Below are 19,251 nucleotides of genomic sequence, written 5' to 3'. Positions count from 1 at the left end.
TAATTGTGAACTTAATTTTTTTTTAATTTATCCCTTGTTTTGGAAAATGAACTTGGAGTTTAGGACTACACTTTAATGTTTTTTCCTGACTTGTAAAAATAATTGTTAAAATACTTGAAAATACAAAAAATATAAAGAAGAAAATAGTCACCTAAGTATTTGTGAGGTTTTAATTGGAAAAGTAGACTTTGTTTTTGTGAAATGATTTCAGGTAATTAGGTATCTCTGTAGTCAGTGATGTTTGTGTTAAAATATTGGCCACTTCTGATTTGTACTAATAATATCTGCTAATGTTACATAGTAAGGGTGTAGGGTGTTAGAATGAAGGTGAAATGTTTTAAACAGATAAGACAAAGTTTGCTTCTTTTCCTGTCATGTTAAACATTAAGTATCAAGGTCTATGGAATTGAATGGCTTTAGAATAACTTTTCACATATGTGGTTGAGATGAAATACAATTTTTGCTGAAAGCAAAATATTTTCTCATTTTAGATATTACTTGTAATATAACCAGGGAACCTCAAAAGTGGAGATAATGACATTTGAAACTGAGGTACAACTTACTTGAAAATAACTCCTATGTTTCTGCTTGTTTAACTGGCATACAAGTGTATCTGGTCTTCATGGTGTATGTAAAATACTGCACTTCTTACCTTTTTTTTTTTTTTTTCACTTCTTACCTTTTGATTAACCTTTTGTGCATAGTCAAAGGAAGATCAAATAAAAAGATGCTACACAATTTTAACTAAATTTGCTTATAAACATTTTGGTGTGTACTAAAATACTAAATATTCCCTTGGTTTTATTAAGTACCATGGGCTTTAGCTTTAGTTTTTGTTATGTATATCCTTTTAACTTGCTCAATTTAAACAAAGATGGAATTTCTCTTCCTTTTGGTGTTATGTAATCGTTGGTGTGTGCAAAAAAATTATTCAACTGGTGATAAAATTTTATGACTAAATTTAATAGGCCTGTTATGTGTCATTACCAATTTTCAGATTTCTGTTGAATCTGCATTAATGGATGAATGACTTGGGCAGTGAGGACTTAAGACTGTGCAGAGTCAGTATTCTTCATTTCTGGAATTGGATGCTTTATTTGCTGGTATGACTATGATAAAAGAGATGGTAAATCATAATCTAGGTTGGGAGAGTGACCTAGATTTGAATGGGTTTGGATCCTGGCTTTACTGTGTGTCTGCTTCATGGCTTGGGCAAACTACTTTCTCTCTCTCTGGCTCAAGTTTTGCCCTGTAAAGAGCAATAAGTTAATACGTGTGAAGCCTCCGAACAGTGCCAAGCATGTAGTGACTGCTAGTAGATGTTCGCCAGTACTATTGTCTTGAAGTGAAGTTCCAGTCCTGATAACAAACTGTCTGCCTAGGTCACACTACTCCAAATATAAATTTTTATTGTTTGGGTAGTTCCCACCGAAGGATAAAAGACAGTAGCTTTAATTGAATGGATTGTAATACCCTTGATGGAAGAGTGAAAAGCTGCCTGTATTTACTTGAATTCCTGAGTTACAAGTGTGTCTGTTACTCCTTACGCTGGACAAGTGCAAATGCCTAAGCATTCTTTTGATGAATCCTGGAAATGGAGAAATGCAGCTTTTGGCGGAAAGCTTGCTGAGTACTGCCAAAGGGGTAATTTTATGGGCGTCAACTTGGATAAAGCCCAAGATTATAAGAAAGTTCCAATGTCTCTACTGGAGCATTAGTTCAGAGTTTACTGTGAAGGTAGCAAAAAAATGCCTTAACGTTTTTTGACGTCTATTGAGTACTTACATGCTGGAAACTGACAGGTATTTTATATGCATAATCATTTTTATCATCACCCCATGAAACAGGCACTTGTTATCCCCACATACAGGATAGGAAATGCACTTAAAAGGGTTACATAAGAAGCAAACGGTTGGTAAACGTTGGAGCTGCCCTCCAGGGTGCTGTCATTAAAGCTCCCTGGACAATACCAACCTCAAAGCTGGCAGCTGAACCAGGCCAGGTGCCAAGAGCTGACTTGGACACTGCGCCATTCTGCCTCCCTTCATCTTGAGGAGGAGGGGAAAATGTACGTGAGCTTCTAAGGATGACATCTCACAAGCCGTCTGGACGGTTGCTGTGCTAAATTAAACGATAAGAATCACGAAATGGCAATGCAGTGATGGAAAAAATGCAGATTACAAAGATTCCAAGTCCGGAGCTCAAGATGCTAGCTTGCTAAAAGGTAAGAGGGTTTCGGTAAGCATAATCTCTCAGAAGTGGTTAGTTTAGCCCTTGAAGGAAATGATACCGGTTTGTGGACAAAAGGATTGAGACTATTTCTAATAATGTCTGGCACTATTAGAGGATGTACCAGTTCCCATCTCTTCACATAAGATTCAGTGGATACTTACTGCTGGGACCATTTTAATGAGAAAAATATGTACAAGTGCTTGTTACGTAGGGCTCACTAGACTAGGTATCCTGGCCTCTCAGCTGTATTTGATGCAACTGAGCACTCTAGTTTCTGGGACACTTTTGCAAACATAATGCAAAGCCATTCTTTCTGACAATTTTCTCTCAGATGTTCCTTATTTCTCACTAATAGTGGTTTGTCCCCTGTACCCACTCATTGCCTACTGCTCTTCTCTGATGACACTTCCTTGGGAGTTCACTTATTCCTTGATTATAGTGAACACTTCTTACAACGCTGGGTAATGTCATTTCATTCCCTTTGAAGCTGGATCATGAGGGAGATGTAATTTTTAAAAGGACTGTCCCCCTCTTTCACCTCTTCTTTATTCTGAGTCCCTGTCTGGCCCATATGTAGCTTGGAATAGGTACGAGGACTCCCTCGAGGCCAAGTGCTGAGCAGCCACTCACCAAAAGCAAGCAATTATCTTTTCAGTTTTTGCTGTTAGGTTGGTTCTGAATGGAGCCTCCAGGTAAGAAACAAGTGAATACATTCCTTGCATCCAGAAGAATACGGTCATAGTCATTCAGATGTGTAAGGCATTAGGCATAAAGAATATATTAGTATTCATTCCTATGTAATTATAACGTGCTAGGAGCTCTGCATAAGGCAGTAGAACAAGATCACTTTGCAAAGCTTATAGAGTCTAGTAGACGAGACAGATGAAACTAGGAATTTTAACATGGTAAGTAGAAAGATATGTAGAACATGCTAATAAGAGGCATCAAATGCAGGAGATAGGAAGGCTTCCACAAAGGAGACTGAAGAGTGGCCAGAGATGTAAGGGGACACTGAGATACAGCATGAAGTCGAGTGACAGTTTCCTTGGAGGCTTATGTTCCGGGACAGGGAACACATCCCAGACAGAAGACTACTGATTCTATTACTACTCCAGACCCTAAGGATTTCTCCTGACCACCATTATCCAAGCATTTCCTTCACCACAGGGGCTATGCTCTAGTTATCTTCTCTGGTTTATCTGGCCCGTCCGCGTATCTCTGCAAAGTCTTAATGGGGGTTCCCTGGCCCTAATGAGTTTTCAATCTACTTGAAAGCTCTTCAGAAGGATTCCCCAGTCTTGTCAACAGTCTTCCCTCCACAACCCTGTAAGTAAGTTCTCTTGCTCCAGTGTTCTCAACAAGCTGCACTGCCCGCCCAGAAACTCTTTCCTTCCTAGCATATTAGGCTATTCTCTTTGATTCACCAAACATCTGAAAATCTCAGCTTTCTACCGGGAAGTCAGCCTGGATGAATGAGGATGCTTTCAGTTACATTTAACAGAACAATACCTAACTCAGGCTGGCTTAAGCAATAAGGAAAACCTGTCTCACATAGTTGGAAGATCAGAGGTTGAGTGGATTCTAGATTGGTCTCAAAGATGTCCTCAAAAGGCCAGAGTTCTTCCCATCTCTGTTCTGCTGTCCTCAGTGTGTTGGCCTTGCAATCATGCTGGCTCAAAAGGTGGGTGCAGCAGTTCCAGGTATCACACCCAGACACCACAATGTCCAGAGGGAAAAAGGATCCATCTTTGTATCTCTTAGAAGTAAGAATACCTTTCCTAGAGCCACCCAGCAAGTTTCCATTTTTGTGGCCAAGATTAGGTCATGTGGACATTCTGAAACCACTGGCCAGGGCTAAGACTAATTATTTGGAGTAAAATGAATGTTAGGAATCAATCACTATAACTGGGTTTATGGAGAGGTGAAAAATACCAAGTCTATTTTAATGGTTTAAACAGAATAAGTCTATTCAGCTTTGAAATTCCAGCCATCACTGATTACCCCATCCAAGTACTTACCCTTTACTCAAATACATCTTGTCAATATTGACAATTAATGATTATTCAATCTTAATTATTACTCAAATATTTGTAAAACTCCGTATCTATGGCAAACTCCAACCTCTCTATATGCAGCCCTTGGGGATGGTTAAAGCTCTTGGATAATATCATGAAAATGCATTAACATCTATATGATAAGTATTAAGTCCCTACTGTGTGTCCAACACTGTCCCAGGGGCTAGAGAGAATCAGACAAAGCAAGACCTCTCTCTGGAAGACTAGATCGTGGGGTGTGTCCAGGGGGAAACAGCCAGAGCTGAGGCTGCCAAGTGGGCCAGGTATTGAGGTTCCTATAGAGAACTCTGAAAGATTTTGAACTTTGCCCAGTAGGGGATATGAAGTTGGAAAAGGTTTTAAGCAGAAGAGTCATCCAACCTGTGATTACTTGCTCCTCGCCTTCCAGATTGTCCGCAGTCAACCGGAGGAAATCCTTTTGATCTGTGAGACACTGAGACTCTCTGGCTCTCACACACTCGTCGCTACAGCTGTTCTTCCGGTACAAGAACTTGGCAAGTGTGGCCAGCCCCACGGAAGGGTACGGACTCCTGCCACTGTTTGCACAGAGAACCAAGTTAACCCCCAAGTAAACGAATGACTGATTATTGGCGTCCAGGCAAAACAAAGGGGAACTTTAAAAAGCCACGAGAGCAAAAGCACACAAAGAGAATGGCCCGCGGGCCTGCAGTTGGGAGGATTCGCACCAAATTCTCGCTGCCGAGATCGAGAGCCCGGGCTGAACGCGGGATACTCTGGTCACCCCACTTTTCACTGACTCCAAAAACATTAAATTCAAAAAAGACAACCTTATCCCCCCCAAAACAAAAACGTCAAGACAGAAACGACAACACCGGGGGGTTCAGATAAACGTCTGAACGGCTGGCGGGCTGCGCGCCTGTGAGTCCCAACTCCACAGTCCCGCCCCCTGCCCGGCCCAGCTCCGCCCTCGCGTCTGCGTACCGGCGCCCGCGGAGGCGGTGGGCGGGGCGCTCTGAGGCTCCGCCCCCAGAGCGGCATGTCAGAGGCGGGGCTGGATCTTGCTCACTAGCCGGCTGCACTGGGCCAGCCGTAGCTCGAGAGGCAGTAGTGCGGCAGGATGAGTGCAGACTCAGACCCCGTGGTTATCGTCTCGGCAGCGCGGACCATCATAGGTGAGCGGTCGGCGGACCCGGCATGGGGTTTGAGGCGCGAGCTCGGCCCAGCCCGGCCCGGTCACGGGGACCCCCGGGACCTCCGGGACCCTCGGCACCCGGCGCCTCGCGCCTTCCTTGGCCCGCCTGCCTTCCCCGCCCCCTCGTCGCGCGGTGAGGTCCACTCCACTCCGAGTGTTCTGATTGGATTCTTGGGTAGGGCCACTGCGCCTCCCGGCTCTCCCATTGGCTGGGGAGACCCCTGATTGGCCAGCCTCAGGAGACGCCACCTCAGCCCTGTGGCCTCAGGGGCGGGGCCACTGGGTGGTGGGTGCCGGGGCGTTGGGCAGAGGTCGCGTTAGTCAAAGGAGGATTACAGAGAATTGCCCAAATGTCCTTAGTGTTGTATAGATTTCAAAGGCCCTGGACTCGCGGGAGTGTGGACCCCTCTTGTTAGGAAAGCGTGGGCCGCGCCCATCCGCTCGGATTTGGGGAGTGGATGTGTAGGTTTCCCGCGGGTCCGCGGCTTCCCCGCACGGCCTGGGGGCCGCCTCCCCGGGGTTCGGCTGCTGCAAGGCACCCACGCTCCTCTCTGTGCCCAGACGAGATGCGGTGGGCGCCTGCGCAGGGGGAAAGCACCGGGCCGCCGGTCCCCCGCCGCCCTGGGCGCGCTCTCCATCGCCCTCGCCTTCCCTTCTGTTCTAGGCTCCTTCAATGGTGCCTTATCCACCGTTCCTGTCCATGACCTGGGCTCAACTGTCATCAGAGAGGTCCTGAAAAGGGCCAGTGTGGCTCCCGAAGAGGTATCAGAGGTCATATTTGGACACGTTTTGGCAGCAGGTAACTCCACAGTGACCCCAGCAGAGAGGTCAGGTTGTTGGAAGCAGCCCATTAACACTCCCCTCCCCCGGCCCCCCACCAACACTCAGAAGCTTGTTTTCTTGCCTTCGTAAATTTGCTTACGGAGTTCCCTCGGTTGGAATACCTCCTGTCGCCCCTCTGTCAAGCCCCAACAGTAGCTTCTCTCCGGCTTAACACTAAGCGTCTTTAATATACTTTTCCTACATTATCCTAGATCACCGTCCTCCACTGCCTTTTCTTTCTTTAGAAGCAGGGTCAGCCTGACACATGGGAGAGTATGCAGGGCCTTCCGTATTTCCCTAAAGTGTCACACATTCAATAACAATGTATTGAGTTCCTCTGTGCCCTGCACTGTGCTAGGTGCTGGGGATAGAGCTCCAACACAGGTGAGTCCTTGCCCGCATAGGGCTCACTTCCGAGCCGCCAAGGTGTGTTGCTGCCAGACTGCCAGACGGGCGCATCACCCCTGGAGGGCTGGCGTAGGTGAATCACCAGTGTCCCAGCTCTCTTCTCATTCCCACTAGGTTCACAGGCCCACGACCACTGACAATTCCTAGTTATTCTTAACTAGTATCACGCTCACTCAGTAGCATAAATTCTAATTACTCCTAGTGATAGTTGCTCCCGCTCACTTCCGGCCACCTTTTGTCCTTACCTTATCTGAGACCAGGCCCGTTTTTCTGTGCATTTACTTTGTAGTTTTGTAGTTCCTCTTCCTAATTCTCCTTTCTCACTTTGTCCTTTTGGGCAGCCTTAAAGTCGAAGCATGCCACTTTCTCCTGACTCTCCAGGGCTTTAAAGCATATGAGTAACTTTACTGGTGGCCCAAAGGTGGCTGCCTTTGGGCCACTCCCTCCTTTCTTCTTCCCAGACCCACGACTTAGACTTACTCTGTTGCCATAGGGTCCTCCACTCCTGGTTTCTGTTTTCTCTTCCATATCTCACCTCACCCCACCTCTCACCTGTGTGGTATCTCCATACAATTAGAATAAAAATAATAGCTGTGTTTATTGAGGGCCTGCTAAGTGCTGGGCCTTTAAAAACCCTGTGTTTAGTGCTTTCATTAATCCTCTCAGGAAGTCTATTGGATCATATTCTCTCCATTTTACGAACGAGTAAATGGAAGTTTGAGAGATTGAGTAACTTATCCAGGATCACAACCCACATCTGTCCTACCTCCTACGCAGGTACCCTCCAGGGTCCTGTAACTAATGTTTACTGAGCACCTGCTGCGCTCCAGGCACTGTTCTATCAGCTGGGGATAAAGTGTTCATATCAGATAGGAATCCTCAGTCTCATGGACCTCACTTTCTGCTAAATGCTAGACCGTTAGTTAATTATGTCCAGCACTACTCTAAGTGCCTGAAGATGGGGATTATGAATAAATACATAAAATTTTTATAAAGGAGTTATTTACCTAAATACAGATGTAATTCACTGTAGCTTAAAAAGCAGGAACCTTAAATAATATTAATGTCTTCTTTATTAACTAGTATCCTATGAATTTAATTCAGAGAACATTTATTTATTCGTTTATTTATTTTTGGCTGCGTTGGGTCTTCGTTGCTGCGCGCGGGCTTTCTCTAGTCACGGCGAGCGGGGGCTACTCTTCGTTGCGGTGCGTGGGCTTCTCATTGCGATGGTTTCTCTTGTTGCGGAGCATGGGCTTAGTTGCTCCGCGGCATGCGGGATCTTCCCAGACCAGGGCTCAAACCCGTGTCCCCTGCACTGGCAGGCGGATTCTTAACCACTGCATCACCAGGGAAGTCCCCGAGAACATTTTGATACTGTTTTTTAAATAATTTTTCCTGGGACTTCCCTGGTGGTCCAGTGGCTGAGACCCCGCACTCCCAGTGCAGGGGGCATGGGTTTGATCCCTGGTCAGGGAACTAGATCCCACATGCCGCAACTAAAGATCCCGCATACCATAATGAAGATCCCACGTGCCGCAACTAAGACCCGACACAGCCAAATAAATAAATAAATATTTTAAAATAATAATAATTTTTCCTGCGTCTATTTTCAATCTCAAACTTTAGGCTCCCAGCCTAACCCCAGATTAATAACACCGTGATGAATATAATCCCTAAGTTTTTCTCAGTGACCCATTTGCTAGTTCTTTTCCAACAAACTCACTGAGGAGAGGTGTTCGGTATGGGTATACCTGAAATTTGCAATAGAGCGGCCACTGTATAAACACTGACCTGTTGATAACAGATAATGGTGACTGAAGATATTTGAAACTTTCCACTCCACCCCCTTCTCTGCCAACTTAAGTATGTGATGTATTTCTCCCCATTCCCTGAAGGAAGTGCCCACAGCTGAATTATAGAAAGGTATTGTCAGTTCTGATTTTGTACATATCTCGTTACGTAACCAGTTAATCATGGTGTGATGGATATTAAGCAAGGAAAGAAGTGCTTCTTAGCAGAGTTTCCTCTTTTAAGTAACCCTCTTATCTGCCCAGGTGTCTTCAGCCATGATCAAGGAAGCAAATAACCGTAGTTAGAAACAGAAATAATGCCCCAGTTCTGCCCTCTGTTTATAAGGGAGTGTGTGCTTATTCATGCCCTAGAGAAAGATCAGGAAGACAGTTCCTTCTTACAGTATTAATAACTTCTTTGTGGAGAAGAAAGCCTATGTTCATAAATTTTTTAATTTTTTGTTTCACTTTATTTTTTGGCACATGGCACGTGGGATCTTAGTTCCCCGACCAGGGATCGAACCTGCGCCCCCTGCATTGGAAGCACAGAGTCTCAACCACTGGACCTCCAGGGAAGCCCCGAAAGCTTACATTAATAAAATATCTGTAGAACAGCACAAGATAATATGTATTGAAGGGTCAGACTGGGATGGGTGTGAGGTCCACACAGGTCTTTGCCTCTGCCAGGAACTTGACTTGGCTTGGCTGGGAAGTGGCAAGAGACCCAGTTGGCAATCTCCTGATTTTGCATTCACCTTCATCCCAACATTTTATCTTTCTCTTTGATTGCTGGGAGGCCTCTCTGTTCCTTCCTCCAGGTTGTGGGCAGAATCCTGTTCGAAAAGCCAGTGTGGGTGCCGGAATCCCCTACTCTGTTCCAGCATGGAGCTGCCAAATGATCTGTGGGTCAGGCCTAAAAGCCGTGTGCCTTGCAGCCCAGTCCATAGTGGTAGGAGACTCCAACATTGTGGTCGCGGGAGGCATGGAAAACATGAGCAAGGTAAGGCCTCTGAAGAGATGGCTCTCGCTGACCTCTCACTGATAAACTCTCGTCCACTGCCATAGCAGGGTAGACCAATGGTATCAGAGCTGGAACCAAACAGGGAACAAGTAAAAAACGCATTGAACCTTGATCCCTGCCTGATTATTAATTATTCTTCAAATTGGATGGGAAATCCAGGTTGAAGAAAAAGCCTATCAACCAGTGTGACTGGAGCAGAATATATTTTTTTCTAAAATGTTACTGGGGCTTCCCTGGTGGCACAGTGGTTGAGAATCTGCCTGCCAATGCAGGGGACACGGGTTCGAGCCCTGGTTCAGGAAGATCCCACATGCCACGGAGCAGCTAAGCCCGTGCACCACAACTACCAAGCCTGTGCTCTAGAGCCCATGAGCCACAACTACAGAGCCCACGAGCCACAACTACAGAGCCCATGCACCACAACTACGGAAGCCCACGCACCGCAACGAAGAGTAGCCCACTTGCCGCAACTAGAGAAAGCCCACACACAGCAATGAAGACCCAATGTGGCCAAAAGTAAATAAATAAATAAAATTAAGTGTTACTGAAGCGTAAAATATTTTCTGAATTAAACCTGTAACATTAGTCAGTTGATATACTTCGCTTTAAATTTCTTTCTCATTGTGAGTAAAAGTTGAAAACAGATGATGCCACTTACCTTCCTGCACAGGACAAGGAATATTCCAGGGACCACATTTTGTTGACCTTCGGTAAGTATAGAATATGGAAAAGAGGACCACTGAGTAGTGCCTTTCTCCAGTAGGCTTGCCAGGTGGGATTGGTTTCACCAAGTTCCATCCCTCAAATCGGCACAGTGGTGAAAAGGGAAAAATATATCCCCTGCTTCCTGCAGGAGTTCAGGGTCTCACCTGGGGATCCCGCAGGCAGAGGTCAACTCAGCCCCACATTTGCGGAGGCTCTGGAGGAGGCAGGGTGAAAGTAGCAAACATAATCGGAGTGATTCTGATGGGACCGTACTAATAGCTGTGCTTTTAAACACGCAGACATAACAGCCCTTAGTCTTGGTATTATTCCCAGTTTACAGGTAAGGAAACTGAGGCCCAGAGCCTGGACTCCAATAGAGATCTTCCGACTCTTAAGTCTTTCCATTCTATGACAGCTGCTATCGAGTTGGTAGGAGTTAAGAGGATCCCCTACTGAGAAATCTCCCCTCATCAGTTAATTAAGTAACCTGATTGTTCTCCCTGTAGGCATTATGTGTCCCATCAAAGTAAGTAACACATTGTTCCCATCACTTAAGCCCTTTGATGAGCTCTTCATTCAATAGGTAACTAGTTGCTTCTTTGGAAAGAATAAAGAGCTTTTTAAGGAAATAGGACACAGAATGCGTAGGTTTGTTTGACAGAAGACTGGAAATGGGTGGGGAGGAGAGCAATGGGTCTCCAGGAGTAGGAAGGGTGGAGTAGCCTGTTGATTCCAGGGGTCTTCAGGCCCTGGGCCCTGGGTGGGGAGGAACATGGACTGGAACAGGGGAGAAGGGTCACAAGGGGGACTAGGTGAAGACTGAGGAATCACTGGAGAGCTGTTTTGGGTTTTTTTAAACATATTTATTTTTGGCTGCATTGGGTCTTCGTTGCTGCGCGCGGGCTTTCTCTAGTTGTGGCGAGCAGGGGCTACTTTTCGTTGAAGTGCATGGGCTTCTCACTGCAGTGGCTTCTTTTGTTGCAGAGCACGGGCTCTAGGCGTGCAGGCTTCAGTAGTTGGCACGCGGGCTCAGTAGTTGTGGCGCACGGGCTTAGTTGCTCCGTGGCATGTGGGATCTTCCTGGACCAGGGCTTGAACCTGTGTCCCCTGCATTGGCAGGTGGATTCTCAACCACTGCGCCACCAGGGAAGTCCCACTGGATAGTTTTGAGTGGGATCCTAAGGAGAGGACTAGTTACAACCAAGCCTAATCTATTGGTATTTGTTGTTTTCAGGCTCCTCACTTGGTTCACTTGAGGACAGGAGTCCGGATGGGGGATACACCACTAACTGACAGTATGCTCTGTGATGGGCTGATAGATGCATTTCACAACTATCACATGGGCATTACAGGTAAGGCAAACATGGCTGAAAACATACTAACTGTAAAAAGTTTAAAAAAGATCCTATAATAATCGGCTTTGCAGGTGCTTTCCTCTTTCAGGGCAGGGACTGTGTCCTAATCATTTTGTATCCCTGATGACAGGGATAGTTCCCATTTGATGAAGCGAAGTGGGGACGTATTCCCTCTGTCCTTTGTGACTCCTTGATTGTCAGGGAATGTTAGTAGTGGGAGGTGCCTCAGAGTTCTTCTGGATCAAACTCTCACTTTACCATATGACAGAACAGAGCTCACAAATAGTGGCTTTGTGGCAAAGGCAACATCAGAGATAAACTAGTACTTCTGGTACCTAACTCTGTCTTTGTTGCACTACGCAGTCAGGTCTTCATCCGTCTAGAAGGCTCCTGTGGTCTAGGTGTACTGGCAAAGCAACTGGAAGATCGAAAGAACTCCTGTCTTTACTGCATATAAATGTAAAACTTAAGAACATTTTAAGTTTTGAGTTAAAGAAACCAACCCTGAGAGGTTAAGTATCTTGCTCAGATGCCTGGCAGCGGCTCTGGTTCTGCGAAAAGAATTCTTGTGAAAAAGATAAGGAGGGGAAGGGTGAGGTTCCAGGCAGAGGGAACAGTGTGTGTGAGTGCCTGGAAGGGAGGGAGGGCTTGGAGAAGCGGGGACAATGAGAAGTTCAGGGCGTCTCTGTCGCTGTGGGACTGACAGCTGCAGCAGAGATGGCTGGGCACCGCGGGCAATGTGTGCTGTACTAGGGCCTAACGTGTCAGTTTCTCAAAGTGCCATAGTCCAAGCTAACTGCCTCAACATCACCAGAGATGGTCATTAAAAATTTAGCTCCCCAGCCCTTTCCGAGGTGTCATGGACTGAATTGTGTTCTTCCAAAATTCCTATGTTGAAACCCTAACCCCCAGGACCTCAGAATGTGACCTGTACTTGGAGGTGGGGCCTTTTAAGGGGTAATTAAGTTGAAATGAGGCTTTTAGCCTGGGCCCTAATTCAATCTGACTCGTATCCTTATCAAAAGAGGAAGAAATACCAGAGATGTGGGCACAGAAGACCATGTGAAGATATAGTGAGAAAGCTTCCAAGGAGAGGGCCCTCAGGAGAAAACAAGGCTGCCGGTGCCTTGATCTTGGGCGCCTACCCTCCTGAATTGTGGGAAAATAAATTTCCCTTGCTTAAAAAGAAAAGATAATGGCTCAGGCCATGATGTAGTAATTAGTAAAGACTAGACCTCCTACTATAAACAAGTATAAGACTGGTCAGAATATATCAACCGTTTTCAAACGGCCAACAATCATGCAAAACTGAGCTTCTTAAAAGAAGGGAAAGGCCCACTATAACTAGATTTCTACCTGGGGCTGCTTTCCTAACTTTTTATCTGGGGAAAAGTGGCTTCAAAGAACTGGAGAGGTAGAGATCAGAGTCTGGGGCCGCTCAGATGGCTTAGTTTGTGGGGCAGAGCACTGGAGAGAAGAGGAGGCGCTCCAGAAATCTGCGTAAGGCTCCCCTTAAGGCTTTGGCCAAATGTTTAGCTACGGATGTTCAGGGCAACGCTCTACAAGGCCTAGTAGAAGCAACTTCTAGGAAAATGAATGGAGATTTTTTTTTTTTTTTTTGGCTGCTCAGCGTGGCATGCAGGATCTTAGTTCCCCGACCAGGGATCGAACCCACGCCCCCTGCAGTGGAAGCCTGGAGTCTTAACCACTGGACCGCCAGGGAAGTCCCTGAATGGAGATTTTAGATTGCTGGGGGACACAGCAATGTAAACCAACAACAGTAGAGACTTTACTGAACCCACTGGACACTCCATTGGCATCTAAGAAAGGCCACAGTTTAGGGTAGGGCCCAGGGTAAGGGCTACTCTAGACCCAAACTAATTATCTTAGAAACAAATTTCAAACAAGTTTCTGTTGCGCTTCAGATACTGTGTTTTTACAAATTGAACGTTTGTGGCCACCCTGTGTCAAGCAAGTCTGTCAGTGCCATTTTTCCAACAGCATTTGCTCACCTCAGGTCTCTGGGTCACATTTTGGTAATTTTTGCAATATTTTCAACTTTTTCATTTTTATATTTGTTATGGTGATATGAAAAGCCTGGACCTAGAATACCCAAAACAATTTTGACAAAGCAGGAAACAGAAAGGTCTTTGATCTTTGATGTTACTGCTGGAACTTGCTGAAGGCTCAGATGGCGGTGAGCATTTTTTAGCGGTCAGGTCTTTTTAATTAAGGCGTGTGCATTAAGATATGGTGCTATTGCACACATAATACACCACACGAACTTTACAGTGTAGAAATATGGTGGATGCTACTTTAATCGAGTGAGCAAACCTAACATCACCTGAGATAAACTCCCACTTGTATCCTGATAAGATTCAGTGAGGGACTTCCCTCGTGGTGCAGTGGTTAAGAATCCCCCTGCCAATGCAGGGGACATCGGTTCGAGCCCTGGTCCGGGAAGATCCCACATGCCACGGATCAACTAAGCCCGTGCGCCACCACTATTGAGCTTGCGCTCTAGAACCCGTCAGCCACAACTACTGAGCCCTCGTGCCACAACTACTGAAGCCCGTGTGCCTGGAGCCTGTGCTCTGCAACAAAGAGAGGCCACCACAGTTAGAAGCCCGCGCATCCCAATGAAGAGTAGCCCCCACTCGCCGCAACTAGAGAAAGCCCCCGCGCAGCAACAAAGACCCAACACAGCCATAAATAAATAAATAAATGATTCAGTGAGAAGATAGTATATAATCATCATTCAGTGCTTTCACACATAATCTAATCTTGAGGAAACATGAGTCAAACAAACCCAAATTGGTGACATCTGACAAAAGAACTGGCCCCTGGCCTTCAGAAATATCAAGATTAAGAAACACAGAGACAGGGACTTCCCTGGTGGTCCAGTGGTTGGGACTCCTCGCTTCCAGTGCGGGGTGCGGGATCCATCCCTGGTGGGGGAACTAAGATTCCCACATGCTGTGTGGCCAAAAATATAATAATAAAAATAAAAACATGGTTTCCTAGAACTACTGAGCCTCACATAGCACATCATAAACTTAAAAAAAAACAAAAAACAAGGATAGTCTAAGGAGGTGTTCCAAATAAAAAGAAACTAAAGAGATGGACAGTGAAATGCAGTGCGTGATCCTGGATTGGATGTTACTGGACTGAACAAATAATTAGCTCTAAAGGGCATCATTGGGTCAATAGGTGAAACTTGAATATGGACTAAGAATTAGATAACAGTATTTTATCACTGTTAAATTTCCTGATTTTGGTAGCTGTGGTTGTGTAAGAAAATGGCCTTTGTGGGGGTGAAATATACAGTGAAATTAAAATTTAGAGATATAGGGGCATGGTGTCTACAGCCTTCCATCAAATGGTTCAGAGAGTGATAAAGCAAATGGGGCAAAAAAGATGAACGACTGGTGGAGCCACATAGATGAAACTTCCCGAAGTGATTTTATAGAAAGGAAAAGAGAAGGAAGGAAGCAAAGGAAATGGCTCCTTAAGAATCACTGCAACGTTTCCACATTCAGTGGGAGGCAAGATTGCCGCAGAGCACTGTCTCAGTCCACCAGCGAGCCTGCCATTGTTGGGCCTCAGTGCTTGTTTAAAGGTGAAAAACTTGAGCTACCAAAAGCCAGTTCCTAAAAATGTTTGGTTTTTGCTTTATTTTTTTTCTTTCACAGCTGAAAATGTAGCCAACAAATGGCAAGTGAGTAGAGAAGATCAGGACAAGGTTGCAGTTGTGTCCCAGAACAGGACAGAAAGCGCACAGAAAGCTGGCCATTTTGACAAAGAGATTGTACCAGTTTTTGTGTCTTCTAAAAAAGGTGGGTGTATAAGTCATAAAGGTGTTTTTATATATATAAATTTACTTACTTATATTTTTGGCTACGTTGGGTCTTTGTTGCTGCGCACGGGCTTTCTCTAGTTGCGGCGATCGGGGGCTACTCTTCGTTGCGGTGCGCAGGCTTCTCATTGTGGTGGCTTCTCTCATTGTGGAGCACGGGCTCTAGGCACGCGGGCTTCAGTAGTTGTGGCTCGCAGGCTCTAGACCACAGGCTCAGTAGTTGCGGCAGGCGAACTTCAGTAGTTGTGGCACATGGGCTCAGTAGTCATGGCTCACGGGCTCTAGAGCTCAGGCTCAGTAGTTGTGGCGCACGGGTTTAGTTGCTCCGTGGCATGTGGGATCTTCCCGGACCAAGGCTCGAACCCGTGTTTCCTGCATTGGCAGGGGGATTCTTAACCACTGCGCCACCAAGGAAGCCCAGTCATAATGGTTTAAACATCAACGGGGCTATTTATAAGTAAATTATTAATATTCAAAAGAATAACATATAGGAATGTTTATACATCGTACCTCAGTTGTCTTTCAGGTTGCAAAGATATATTCAGGATAGATCTGAATGTGAGGTAGGGAAGAAGACATGGGAGGCTGTGTCAGCATCCAGACACTTTTCGCCCAGGGTCTCCACGTGGCTGTGTAGATGGAGCGTTTTAGGAGAAATTGGAGAAAGCAGCCGACCTTTCTACGCCTACAGGCTCAATCTCCTCCGAAGCAAATGCCCATTACTTCCTGTTGCTTCTGTGTGTTTCATATTTGAGGGTGGATCTTCTGGGGTCACTTAGCTCTTCTCTAATATGGAACGCTCTAGTCAAGTTCCGTTACTGATGACTGACATCGATTATGCCCAGCCTTTATGAGACTGGCTTTGACACCCTAGATCCAGTCAGTTGTAACCAGCCAAGACCTATATACCCCAAATCTTAGCAACCTTTTAAGCAAAGAAGTCCCTGTAACTGCCTTCCTCAGAAAGGGCTTTCTGGATATGGAAAACATGTCTTTACAGTAATTTGTACTAGTGTGTACTTTCCTATTGGAATAAAAGTATTTTATAATAAACCTTTTCTTCCAAATGTGAATCCTTCTATATCATGTCTGAGGAACTACTCATCTTGGATAACGACTTTCCCTTTTCTCAGGTCTTACTGAAGTTAAAACAGATGAGTTTCCTCGCCATGGGAGCAACATGGAAGCCATGTCTAAGCTAAAGCCTTGCTTCCTTACAAATGGAACAGGAACCGTCACCCCAGCTAATGCTTCAGGTTAGATTTTCTGAAGGGCAGTTGTGGGAGTATTATCTTCTGCTAGGTCTACTAAGTTAATACCTTTTTAATTTCATTTCATCAATTATTTATATACAAATTACTCTAAAACCTTGTTTTCGTTGCTTTAGGAGAAAATGTAGTTTTGATCATGTTTCTTCATGTTTAGATTTATGACTTAACCTGTACAACATACTGAAAAATGGATTTGGTTTCCTCGCAGTATCCTAACGAGACACACAAGTGAAAAGGCAAATTAAGGAACTCCAGATTTTATCTACCACCTCTGTCCTTTTCCAAAACCTGGAACTCCCATTACCCCCTATGAGGTCTGGGATATTTCTTCCATTTCTTTTCATTAATCTCCCCTCCCCCACTGCTTTAATCTTTCCGCTCTTTATCCCATTGGAATGTTCTGTGGTCTGTTATATCATCTTGTCAAAAGGTATTAACTTAACCCATGTCTTCAGGTGTTGGAGAAAGTAGACACAGGTATGTAACTTAGTGAGCAATGTTTTGGAAATTAAGACATTCATATTTTACAGGAATAAATGATGGTGCTGCAGCTGTGGTTCTTATGAAGAAGTCAGAAGCTGATAACCGTGGGCTTACACCCCTAGCACAGATAGTTTCCTGGTCACAAGCAGGTGTGGAGCCTTCCATTATGGGAATAGGACCAATTCCAGCAATAAAGCAAGCTGTGAGTTTAATTTACAATGTTAGCACCTGTCCTTTTTGTTGCTAAAGCCTCTTTGGGACCAGACCAGTAACTTGTAAATGTTTATTAACTTCTACCTCCTTCAAACCTTCGCTCAGATCCTTCCCACTCCAAAATGCCGAGACTGAGCTTGATTTTATTTTCATATTTATTCCTATCAGGCTTCATTTGCATTGTCTCAAAAGGAGACATCCTCCCATTAGCCTTAAATGAGCTTATTCACTTAATTATATCTATAGTGTTCTTTCCCTTCCACGAAGAGCAGCCAGCATTTGGATCATCTGCTTTATAAGGCAACTAGTTCTGCCCTATAACCTCACGTCCACGTGTTAAGTGGTTCAAATTTGAAGACAGTATAGAATTTCCAAGGGGTGTTTTATCCTTAAACCTTTTAGAATTGGTGTCACCAAGGCAAAATGTGTTACCACTTGGAACTCAAAGTGGCATTTTCAAGAGATCCTTCAATATCACACAGTATATTCTGCTTCTACACCTACAACGAAGAATGGTTCCACTTGAGTTTTTAGACCTCTCTTCCATTAACCTTTCCTTTAGGTTGCAAAAGCAGGTTGGTCGCTGGAGGATGTTGACGTATTTGAAATCAATGAAGCCTTTGCAGCCGTGTCTGTTGCAATAGCTAAAGAACTTGGATTAAACCCAGAGAAGGTAAACCTGAGCACGCAGTCCTGACGAGAGCTTGCAAATGAACATTCACAATGCGATCTTAATACTGTAAACAGCAAAACACAGGATGTGTCCCAGGTACTGGCCATACAGTAAGGGGTGGGTGCTAGGTAAGCTCCCGTTGGACTTGCGAGTTCACTTATTTTATTGCTTCCTAAGGCAAAAAAACTTGTGTGCATTAGTTCACTTCCCACAGGAAGAGGGTATTTTCAGTCTTAAACTAAGGTAGTCGGAATGGATGTCACAAGGGTACAAATCACTTCCTAAGCAACTTGAACTAAGAACTGAATTTGAAAGGGTAGTTAACCGGTATGACATTAAGAGGAAAAAGACAAGTTTGGGATTCTAACTTTATGTCCAGAGAACAACAAATGATACAAATCTTATGTACCCCTTAGGTCAACACTGAAGGAGGAGCTATAGCCCTGGGCCATCCTCTCGGAGCATCTGGCTGCCGGATTCTTGTTACCCTGTTGCACACGATGGAGCGCAAGGGTGGACATCGTGGGGTTGCTGCCCTGTGCATTGGGGGTGGGATGGGAATAGCAATGTGTGTTCTGAGAGGATGAAACTGCTTAACCTTTAATTATGCTTAAACTAAACGTGAACCTCATTTTCTTTTTAAACTAATAAAATACTAAGTGAAATCAGAGGACCAAAGTGAGGATGGAAACTATCTCCCACTTCATAAGAATCCCAAGACTTGACAGCTTTTTGCACTTTAATGTGTAATACTCGAGGTACAACAAGATAAATGCATCTAACATTGTCATAAATAAAAGACATCAGTCATCAAGGGCTCCAGAGTGAACAGCATCTTCGTAACCTCCATGCTTATCATCTTTGCTTTCTGGGTGTAATTTAATAAGATCATCAATTCGAAGAATGGTAATTGCAGCTTCAGTTGCAAATTTCAAACTTTTAACTTTAACTATGGTTGGTTCAAACACCCCTGCTTGTTTGTTGTCTCGGGGTTTACCATTGACCAAGTCAAGACCAATCCTGCAATTTAGAAAAAAACCTATTAAATGGCCTCTTTCATAGTTCACACCCATCCTATTCCACTCCTTTAAAAGTTGACTAGGGGGACTTCCCTGGTGGTCCAGTGGTTAAGACTCCATATTCCCAATGCAGGGGGCCTGGGTTCAATCCCTGGCCAGGGAACTAGATCCC

The 19,251-nt window shown here is 44.9% G+C and overlaps 2 protein-coding genes across 6 annotated transcripts in view; one reads left to right on the top strand and one right to left on the bottom strand.

Annotated features, from left to right (window-relative positions):
* Positions 1–5,296: 5,296 nt before the first annotated feature.
* ACAT2 (acetyl-CoA acetyltransferase 2) lies at positions 5,297–19,081 on the top strand. Its single transcript, XM_032650917.1, has 9 exons — positions 5,297–5,440; positions 6,125–6,259; positions 9,302–9,483; positions 11,444–11,561; positions 15,257–15,400; positions 16,554–16,676; positions 17,222–17,376; positions 17,950–18,060; positions 18,477–19,081. The coding sequence occupies exons 1-9, from the start codon at positions 5,386–5,388 to the stop codon at positions 18,645–18,647; spliced, it is 1,194 nt and encodes a 397-aa protein (XP_032506808.1). The 5' UTR covers positions 5,297–5,385; the 3' UTR covers positions 18,648–19,081.
* Positions 18,782–19,251, bottom strand: part of TCP1 (t-complex 1) — a 30,683-nt gene continuing 30,213 nt past the window's right edge. For 2 of the 5 annotated variants that reach the window (XM_032650911.1, XM_032650910.1), the window contains one exon: positions 18,782–19,080. In XM_032650911.1, coding sequence (XP_032506802.1) covers positions 18,864–19,080 — 217 coding nt within the window. In that variant the 3' untranslated portion in view covers positions 18,782–18,863. The remainder of the gene's footprint in view (positions 19,081–19,251) is intronic. The other 3 variants (XM_032650914.1, XM_032650912.1, XM_032650913.1) reach the window with 3 other exon arrangements.

The sequence above is a fragment of the Phocoena sinus genome, chromosome 12 (genome assembly GCF_008692025.1).
Source record: "Phocoena sinus isolate mPhoSin1 chromosome 12, mPhoSin1.pri, whole genome shotgun sequence".
NCBI classification, from domain to species: domain Eukaryota; kingdom Metazoa; phylum Chordata; class Mammalia; order Artiodactyla; family Phocoenidae; genus Phocoena; species Phocoena sinus.
Note: the sequence above shows the minus strand (reverse complement) of the source record. Positions and strands in the feature narration are given on the sequence as shown.

Excerpts from the sequence above, each read along its gene's own strand:
- ACAT2 (XM_032650917.1), top strand. The coding sequence starts at position 5,386 with ATGAGTGCAGACTCAGACCCCGTGGTTATCGTCTCGGCAGCGCGGACC. Across the intron at positions 5,441-6,124 it reads GGCAGCGCGGACCATCATAG|GCTCCTTCAATGGTGCCTTA; the intron begins GTGAGCGGTCGG and ends CTTCTGTTCTAG. Across the intron at positions 17,377-17,949 it reads TTCCAGCAATAAAGCAAGCT|GTTGCAAAAGCAGGTTGGTC; the intron begins GTGAGTTTAATT and ends CCTTTCCTTTAG.